Consider the following 10729-nt stretch of genomic DNA (forward strand, 5'->3'; position numbering starts at 1 on the left):
ACATAACCCTTATTTTATTTAATAATGACCCCAAAGCACAAGAGTAATGATGCTGGCATACGGTTAAAATTGTTCTATTTTGTTACTAGTTATTGTTGTTAATCTCTTACCGTGACTAATTTGTAAATTAAATTTTATTATGTAATAGGTATGCATATGGAGGAAAACCAGAGTGTGTGTAGCGTTTGATACTGTCCGTGGTTTCAGGCACCCACTGGGGGTCTTGGATTATATTCCTGCATGATAAGGGGGGATTACTGTATATGGTGACAAAAATACACATGAACACATGCAGGAAGGCCCAGAAGACTGTTTCATTCAGAAATAAAGTAGTAAAGTAAAACAGGTATGATTTTCTTTTTTTAAGGAGTTGATATGAGACTGAAATCATTGCTTAAGCTGGGACGAAAACAAAACAAAACAAAAAACAGAATAGAGACGAATGACAGAACAAGAAGGTATGATAGATCAGAGGTAATGCTGTGGACAAACAATACAGACGAATGACAGAACAAGAAGGTGTGATAGATCAGAGGTAATGCTGTGGACAAAGAGTAGATTTAGTAGGTGTAAGAGAAAGAAAAGAATAGTGTTTGTGATTCAGAAAAAGATTTTTTAAGAGTTTGAAAGTTCTCAGGTAGATCTTTCCAGATTATAATTAGATTAACTATGTATATTTGTTAAAGTAGAATAGAGGTAAATTACAGATGAAGGAGTCTTTTGAAGGAGCATGGTGGAACTTGTGGTGAATAACTACAAATGGGAGCTCGAATGATTGTTCTTTACTTTCTGACCTGGTGAGACTGGTTGCATAGAAGTAGTTGGTAGAGGCTGGGTGCGGTGGCTCACTCCTGTAATCCCAGCACTTTGGGAGGCCAAGGCGGTTAGATCACAAGGTCAGCAGATCGAGACCATCCTGGCTAACATGGTGAAACCCTGTCTCTACTAAAAATACAAAAAATTAGCCGGGCGTGGTGGCGGGCACCTGTAGTCCCAGCTACTCAGGAGGCTGAGGCAGGAGAATGGCGTGAACCCGGGAGGCGGAGCTTGCAGTGAGCTGAGATTGCGCCACTGTACTCCAGCCTGGGCAAGAGAGCAAGACTCCATCTCAAAAATAAAAATAAAAATAAAAGAAGTAGTTGGTAGAAATGTAGTTTAGCAGAGTGAAATATGGCTTATCTACATGTTTTTTCCTTTCCAGTATGGTCCAACATAATTTGTAAGTACTTACAGTAGTAGCAAGTACTTATTAGAGCAATCTCCAGTGAGACTTAAGTCTTGTTAAGAAATTTTCCATACTCCTTAACTGAGCAGGAAGTACCACCATACACACAGTATTGGTTCTCAGATACCTTGTAGTTTAGATACACTACACATTGTTTAGATACACTACACCCTTACCTAAAATGCATGGGACTAGAAGTGTTTCAGAGTTTGAGTTTGGGAATATTTGCCTTACACTTATGCTTACTGGTTGAGCATTCCTAATCCGAAAATTCAAAATGTTCCATTGAACATTTCCTTTAAGTGTCACGTCAGTGCTGAAAAAGTTCTGGAGTTGGGAGCATTTTGGATTTTGGATTTTCAGATATTGGGATGGTCAGCCTGTATTAGATCTTCCTGAGTGCTTTGATGTATCCTAAATATGAAACATTATTCATATTTTCTTTGTGGTTTAATCCACGTTCAGATAGGAAAAATAAGACAAGTTAAAGATGAGAGACCGTAAAACCATACTTGATTTCTTAGATTTGCACTGTTCTCTGTGGTAGCCACCAGCCATTTGTGGCTATTAAGTACTTGCAATGTGGCTAGCCCAAATTGAGATGTGATATAAAGGTGAAATATACATTAACTATCAAAGAGTTAGTATGACAAAATATAAAATAGTTCATTAATAGTTTTTTGTATGGATTATATGTTTGAAATGACAATAATGAGAAAAGAATGTAAAACAGCTTATTAACAATTTTCGGCTTGAAAATATGACTTACTATTTTCCTGTTGAACAGCCCTGAATCTTAGATAAAAGAAATCCACTTCCTTCTTTTCCTGTAATCAAATGTTTAACTATTTGTTATTAATCCTTGGGTGGAAAAGCAAAAAGCAAATTTGGTGTGCGAATATGTATGGGGTGCTAAAAGCTTAATAAAATTTTCTGTGAATGGATTTTAAAATAAATGTCATTAGATTTCTTGTTATTTTAAAGTTGTATCTAATGAAAGGCATTAAACTTCAGGGATAAAGGTAACTAGTTACCAAACTTTTTAGCTGGTTAGTCTTGCCATCTAAAAGTAGACCTTTGCTTTTGCTTTGTGTGGATATCTAAGTGCATTATGGGGTTGTTTTTCATAAATACTTCATAGCCTATGGCTAGATTGTATTATCTGAGATAGCCAGTGTTATGCTTGGTGATGCTTTTTTTCCCTTTTCCTAGTTTTAGATTTTCTAAAGCAGTGTAGCTTCATTTGGAAACTTGTTAGAAATACTCATTTTGAACCCCAACGCTGTTGAATCAGAAATGACGGAGTTGATTTAGGCCTCCAGATGATTCTCATGCACATGAAGTTTCAGAGACATAGTCGTAGAGGTTCCGTTGTGTAATGGTGAGCACGCTGGACTCTGAATCCAGAGAAACATAGATGTAGATGATACTTACTTTTATAGAGTAACAAAACTCCACCTCTTTATAACCTTTATAACATATCTATTTGAAAGGAATTACATTCTTTTCTTTTTAATTCATCACTTGTAAAACTTACATTCTTAGGTGGATGCTCTCCGGTTGCGTTTGGAAGAGAAGGAAACCATGTTGAATAAAAAGACAAAACAGATTCAGGATATGGCTGAAGAGAAGGGGACACAAGCTGGAGAGATACATGACCTCAAGGACATGTTGGATGTGAAGGAGCGGAAGGTTAATGTTCTTCAGAAGAAGGTAAGGTGCAGGTCTTCTGAGTTCAGTGGCCCATTCCTCATACGTCCTCACTCCTACCACTACGTTATATCTAAATGCTGTCAGAGTTTCTTGCTCATTCTTCAGTTTATATTTTTGTGCTTAGTAATTTGGAACTGTTGCTGCAGTAGGTAGATTGTTAAGACTGCTGTACATATTCATTTTTTAAAAATTTAAACACAGTTAGTATCTTCCAGTAGTGCTTTTCATGCTGTTTCTCAAAAGTGCCTTGTAAATTGCCGAAGTCTTTGAACTGACGTTCTTTTTCCCTTTCTGTCTTTTATTGAAACTGTACTAAATTGGTTCAGTGCATGGATTTGGGATGGTACAGCTTCATTTATGTGTTTAATAAGATGACAATTTTAAGCCCAGACCAGGGGCATCCAGACAAACATGTCGTTCATATATGAGCAAAAAAAGTGTGTGTTTGTGTATTTTAGTACAAATCTTACTGTTCCTTGCTACTTGTTCTTTCTCCTTTTTTCGGTTAATATATTTTGGTATTCTTTCCAAGGGTTTCTTCATTGTTGTTACTAATAACATTGTATGGATGTACTATAATTACCAAAATTTCTACTGATGGACATTTATTTTGCTAAAAATTTCTTCCTTTACATAAAATGATTCTATAGTAAAAAACGTACATATTTAGTTTATACATATGTCAAGTCAAGTATATTTCTAGGATAAAGTCCTTGAAGTTGAACTGCTGAGTGAAAGGATATGCATTTATAATTTTGATGGATTTTGCCAAGTAGCCTTAAAGAGATTGTACCAAGTTTCATTTCTACTATCGGTGATGAAAGCGGTATATTCCCGCATAGTTGTCTACAGAGTGTGTTAAAAGACTTTTTTACTTTCTGGCAATCTAATAGGTGAGAAAACACTGTCATTGTAGTTGCAGTTCTTTCATTATAAGTAAAGTTGAACATATTTTTATATTTAAAATCCTTTGTATTTTCTGTTATTTGATTATATGCTTTACCCATTTTTATTTTGAGTTCTTTTCTGCTTTCTTAAAAGTTGATTTCTAGAAATTGCTTCCCAGTTTAAACATTAGCTCTTTTGTCTGATGTGAGTTCTAAACATTTCTTCCTGTTTGGTTTATTTATTGAGATGAGTCTCACTTTGTCACCCAGACTGGAGTGCAGTGACACGATCTCGGCTCAGTGCAACCTCTGCCTCCTGGGTTCAAGTGATTCCCCTGCCTCAGCCTCCCAAGTAGCTGGGACTACAGGTGCCCACCACCACATCTGGTTAATTTTTTGTATTTTTAGTAGAGATGGGGTTTTACCACCATGTCGGCCAGGCTGGGTTTGAATTCCGTGGCCTCAAGGGAGCCACCCACCTTGGCCTCCCAAAGTACTGGGATTACAGGTGTGAACCACTGCACCTAGCCACTGCGCTTTTTTTTTTTTTTTTTTTTTAAAGAAAGATGTCGTCCAGGCTGGTCTCAAACTCCTGGCCCCAAGCCATCTTCCCATCTCAGCCTCCCAAGACCACTGCTCCTAGCTCTGTTTGGCTTTTGACTTTGTGTGTGTGTGTGTGTGTGTGTGTGTGTGTGTGTGTGTATTTGTGTGTTCAGACATCTTAAAGTGAATGTTTTAAGACTTCTGGATTTTGTGACATATTACAAAAGTTATATTTTAGAATGTTTCTTATTTTCTAGTGATATTGATCTGTCTAAGTATCCATTAACATTGCTTTCATTTTTGTGTTTTTGTGATACATGTTAATAGCTAATTCCTTCCAAGGTACTTTTCTTTTTCAGAAGTGCCCTAGCTTTTTTTTTCTTGGCTGTTTTTCTATTTGAAATTTAGAGTCAGCTTTTATCATCTCCTGCCTTTAATTCTTTCTGTTGTGTTTTTTATTGGGATTACATAAAATGTGTAGTTACTAATTTATGGAGAATTGACAAGAGTAGGGTATATCTTACCATGAATTCATTTTTGTTTCTCAGAAATGTTTTAATGTTTCCTTCATATAGATTTTATACATCTATTCAGCTTATTCCTAGGTTTTCTTTTTGTTACAAAGTGTTACAGTTTTCATTATATCTTCTAACTGCTTGTTTTTTGGTACACATGAAGTCTTGTGATTTCTGTGTATCAGTTTTGTACTTAGTCATCATAATGAATTCTCTTAAAGGTTTGGATTTTTGTTTGTTTGTTTGTTTATTCTTTTGGCTTTTCCTCTAAACAACGCTTATTTTCCAGTGTTCAATTTTAACGTATGTCCCCATTTTCTTTCTTTTCTACGGATGTATACCAGTGCACCTGAAACCACACTGCATGGTCGTGGACGTCTTCAGATTATACCTGATCTGCATGAGAATGCTGTTAGTTCTCTCCCACTAAAGTACAGTGCTTGCTTTTGTGTTAGAATTGATAGATACATCAAGAAAGTATCTATCTAAATAAAATAAGTTAAAAATTTTTTTATTGTTATTTTTTGTTTCAATAGTTTTTGGAGAACAGGTGGTATCTGGTTACATGGATAAGTTCTTCAGTGGTGATTTCTGAGATTTTGGTGCACCCATCACCTGAACAGTGGACACCGTACCCCATGTGTAGTCTTTCATCCCTCACCCACTCCCATGTCCCCTTGACTCCCCACAGTCCATTGTATCTTTCTTATGCCTTTGCATCCTCATAGCTTAGTTCCCACCTGTGAGAATATTCAATGTTTGGTTTTCCATTCGTGAGTTACTTCACTTAGAGTAATGGTTTCCAACTCCATCCAGATTGTTGCGAATGCTATTATTTCGTTCCTTTTTGTGGCTGAGTAGAATTTTCTTTATCCACTTGTTGATTGATGGGCATTTGGGCTGGTTCCGTATTTTTAGGAATTGTGAATTGTGCTGCTGTAAACATGCCTGTGCAAGTGTCTTTTTCGTACAATGCCCTCTTTTCCTCTGGGTCGATGCTAGCAGTGGGATTGCTGGATCAATGGTAGATCTACTTTTCGTTCTTTAAGGAATCTCCACACTGTTTTCCATAGTGGTTGTACTAGTTTACATTCCCACCAGTAGTGTAAAAGTGTTCCCTTTTCACCACATCCATGCCACTATCTATTAGTTTTTGATTTTTAAATATCGCATTGTGGTTTTGATTTGCATTTCCGTAATAATTAGTGATGTTGAGCTTTTTTTTTTTGAGATGGAATCTCGTTCTGTTGCCCAGGCTGGAGTGTGGTGGCTCAGTCTTGGCTCACTGCAACCTCCGTCTCCTGGGTTCAAGCAATTCTCCTACTTCAGCCTCCTGAGTAGCTGGGATTACAGGTATCTGCCACCACACCCTGCTAATTTTTGCATTTTTAGTCAAGACAGGATTTCACCATGTTGGCCAGGTTGGTCTCGAACTCCTGACCTCAGGTGATCTGCCCTCCTCGGCCTCCCAGAGTGCTGGGATTACAGGTGTGAGCGACCACACCTGGCCATTGTTGAATGTTTGTTGGCCATTTGTACATCTTCTTTTGAGAATTGTCTATTCATGTCCTTAGCCCACTCTTTGATTTATTTGTTTTTTACTTGATGATTTGAATTCCTTGTTGATTCTGGATATTAGTCCTTTATCAGATGCATAGTTTGTGAATATTTTCTCCCATTCTGTAGGTTGTCTGTTTACTCTTCTGATTATTTCTTTTGCCGTGCAGAAACTTTTTAGTTTAATTAAGTCCCATCTGTTTATCTTTTTGTTGCATTTGTTTTTGGATTGTTGTTCATAAGTCTTTGCCTAAGCCAATGTCTAGAAGAGTTTTTCTAGTGTTATCTTCTAGAATTTTTATGGTTTCAAGTCTTAGATTTAAGTCTTTGATCTATCTTGAGTTGATTTTTGTATAAGGTGAGAGATGACGATCCATTTTCATTTTTCACATGTGGCCTGCCAGTTATCCCAGCACCATTTGTTGAATAGGGTGTCCTTTCCCTGCTTTATGTTTTTGTTTGCTTTGTGGAAGATCAGTTGACTGTAAGTATCTGGCTTCATTTCTGGGTTCTCTATTCTGTTCCATTGGTCTATGTGCCTATGTTTACACCAGTACCATGATTGGTTTTGGCGACTATAGGCTTGTATAGTTTGAAGTTGGGTAATGTGATGCCTCCACATTTGTTCTTATTGCTTAGTCTTGCCTTGGCTGTGCAGGCTCTTTTTTGGTTCCATATGAATTTTAGGAATGTTTTTTCTGTTCTGTGAAGAATGATGATGGTATTTTGATGGCAATTTCATTGAGTGTGTAGACTGCTTTTGGCAGTGTGGTCATTTTCACAGTATTAATTCTGTGTATCCATGAGCATTTATTTGTGTCCTCTGTGATTTCTTTCAGCAGTTTTGTAGTTTTTCTTGTAGAGATATTTCACTTCCTTGTTTAGGTATTTTACTGTTTTTTGCAGTTATTGTAAAAGGGATTGAGTTGTTGATTTGATTCTCAGCTTGGTCACTATTGGTGTATAGTAGTGCTGCTGATTTGTGTACATTAATTTTGTATCCTGAAACTTGACTGAATTCGTTTATCAGATCTAGGAGCTTTTGGATGAGTCTTTAGGCCTTTCTAGGTATATAACCTTATCATCAGCAAACAATGATAGTTTGACTTTCTCTTTTCCCGATTTGGACGTAGTTGATTTCTTTCTCTTGTTTGATTGCTCTGGCGAGGACTTCTAGTACTACGTTGAATAGAAGTGGTGAAAGTGGGCATCCTTATCTTGTTCAGTTCTCAGGGGAAATGCTTTCAACTTTCCCCCGTTCAGCATTATGTTGGCTGTGGCTTTGTCATAGATGGCTTAAGGTATGTCCCTTGTGTGCCAATTTTGCTGAGGGTTTTAATCATAAAGGGATGCTGGGATTTTGTTAACTGCTTTTTTGGGGCCTATTGAGATGATCATCTGATTTTTGTTTTATTTTGTTTGTGTTCGTTTTGATCTTTCAATAGTAATATTTTCAAGTAATAGACTTAGTAGTTTCAAAACATTTTTCACTTCTCATACTGTCACTTCTCATGACCTCACTTGATCATTGTATATTTTTCCCCCATTGTGCTTCTCATGCATTTACTTCTTATTAGGCATAGTAGCATGTTGGTAAGAAATATAACCAGACAACTTTTAGTGGATCAGAAGTTATTTGTAATTTTTACTATGATTAATAATGCATAAGCCTTTTGGGTTCTGTTTCCTATTAAACTTTCCTTTAAGTGTAGGATATTATTAGTAAAATATGAATTTTTAAAATTTCACTGGTTATTGCAGTTGTGAAGTCTGTGAGGAGGGGAGTGATTTAATTATTTGGTTTAATACAGTGCAGGTTTCTGAAGGCATCTGGATGCACGAAGACTTGACTCACCACTGTGCCCACAGCCTGTTTGTCGCTGTAGGCTGATTATACTCAAAATGTTGGTGACATGATGGATTATCACTTTATTAGGTCGTAAGTGTTAGGGGCATGTATTTTACTTTTATAGCATTTATTTTTCAGCTCCTATTTTCTTTGCTCTCATTCTATAAGGATTACTTCATTTAAAACCAAAGTGTTGAAAGATTGCATGGGTCTTCAGTCATTAAATTTTGCCTTTCAGATCATGAGGACATGACAGACAGCTACTAAAAAAGCCTTAGATGATTAATGTTACAAGAAAAGATAGACTGGTTAGAATTCAAAGGTTGTTTGCAAGTAACGCATTTCTTATTTATTTATTTATTTTTTTATTATACTTTAAGTTCTAGGGTACATGTGCATAACGTGCAGGTTTGTTACATATGTATACTTGTGTCATGTTGGTGTGCTGCACCCATCAACTTGTCAGCACCCATCAATTCGTCATTTATATCAGGTATAACTCCCAATGCAATCCCTCCCCTCTCCCCCCTCCCCATGATAGGCCCCGGTGTATGATGTTCCCCTTCCTGAGTCCAAGTGATCTCATTGTTCAGTTCCCACCTATGAGTGAGAACATGCGGTGTTTCGTTTTCTGTTCTTGTGATAGTTTGCTAAGAATGATGGTTTCCAGCTGCATCCATGTCCCTACAAAGGACGCAAACTCATCCTTTTTTATGGCTGCATAATATTCCATGGTGTATATGTGCCACATTTTCTTAATCCAGTCTGTCACAGATGGACATTTGGGTTGATTCCAAGTCTTTGCTATTGTGAATAGTGCCGCAATAAACATACGTGTGCGTGTGTCTTTATAGCAGCATGATTTATAATCCTTTGGGTATATATCCAGTAGTGGGATGGCTGGGTCATATGGTACATCTAGTTCTAGATCCTTGAGGAATTTCTTATTTTTAACTAAACATTTTTAGAAAAGTTTTTGTATTAGTCCATTTTCACACTGCTATAAAGACACTACCTGAGACTAAGTAATTTATGAATAAAAGAGATTTAATTGACTCACATTTCCATATCTGAGTCACTAGGGAGGCTTCGGGAAACTTACAATAATGGCAGAAGGTGAAGGGAAAGCAAGGCATGTCTTACATGGCAGCAGGAGAGACACACACACAGACACACACATACACATACACACAGACATACATACACATACATATATACACACACATACATACACATACATACACACTCACATACACACACACACATACACACACATACACACACACATACACACACATACACATACACACACACATACAAACACCATACACACACACGCACACATACACACACATACACACACCATGCAAATCTTGTATATATTTTCTTTGTCCTTCCTCTTCATCCTTCACAGGAGGCAGCAGAGCAGAGGATCAGTAATTGTGCTGTCTTAGTACACTACAGCCCCAATAATTCATCATGTTACACACTTTTATGTGTCTTAAAACTTACCAGATGGTTTGTACAGCTATTTTCAAAATAGGTTTATGTTATTAGTGCTTCTTTTTTATTTTATTTAATTAATTTATTTTTTGAGACTGAGTCTCACTTACTCGGTCACACAGGCCGGAGTGCAGTGGCATAATCTTGGCTCCCTATATCCTCCACCTCCCGGGTTCAAGTGATTCTCCTGCCTCAGCCTCCTGAGTAGCTGGGATTACAGGCACCCACCACCTCGCCCAGCTAATTTTTGTATTTTTAGTAGAGATAGGGTTTCGCCATATTGGTCAGGCTGATCTTGAACTCCTGACCTCAGATGATCCACCCATCTTGGCCTCCCAAAGTGCAGGGATTACAGGCATGAGCCACCGAGTTCGGCCTAGTACTACTGCTTTGTAGACAATTACCTTTATGCTTGTTGTTTTTCAGTGCTTAGATCCTTCCCATTCTATGTACTGCTTTTGTTGACGTTACTGTATTAATGTGATCAGAATCAACATTTTTGATGTATTTCCAGCACCATTGTTGGCTGATAAAATAGAGATAGCTTTAAATTTAGTATCCATAAAAAATAAAATGAAATCAGTAGGTTTAGAGACAGCTTAAACTTCTCAAGGGATCTATGTATTTTTAAAAAATTATATAACAATAACTTTAAAATAAGTAATCATTTTTTCTTGGTAAAACATGCAGTTTTATGTATTTTTAGGCAGGAGTAACAACATTTTCCACATTTCCATCCAGAGAGCAAAGGTCAAAACAGCATTTATTATTCCAGCCACTGTATTTTTACTGTTTAAACTTTTGAAATTTTGTGTAGGACCGTGGAGAGAAGAGTGGTGCTTACGGCTGTAACTTAGTTTTAATACAGTATCATACATACATATATGTCGGTTGATTTGTTTGTTTTAATACAGTATCATACATACATATATGTCAG

The 10729-nt window shown here is 37.0% G+C and overlaps 1 protein-coding gene across 4 annotated transcripts in view; it reads left to right on the forward strand.

Moving 5' to 3' along the window:
* Positions 1-10729, forward strand: part of ERC1 (ELKS/RAB6-interacting/CAST family member 1) — a 545652-nt gene that overhangs the window by 145638 nt on the left and 389285 nt on the right. For all 4 annotated transcript variants that reach the window (XM_023182988.1, XM_023182991.1, XM_023182990.1 and 1 more), the window contains one exon: positions 2771-2938. In XM_023182988.1, the coding sequence (XP_023038756.1) occupies positions 2771-2938 (168 nt within the window). The remainder of the gene's footprint in view (positions 1-2770; positions 2939-10729) is intronic.

The sequence above is a fragment of the Piliocolobus tephrosceles genome, chromosome 10 (assembly GCF_002776525.5).
Source record: "Piliocolobus tephrosceles isolate RC106 chromosome 10, ASM277652v3, whole genome shotgun sequence".
Classification (NCBI taxonomy): domain Eukaryota; kingdom Metazoa; phylum Chordata; class Mammalia; order Primates; family Cercopithecidae; genus Piliocolobus; species Piliocolobus tephrosceles.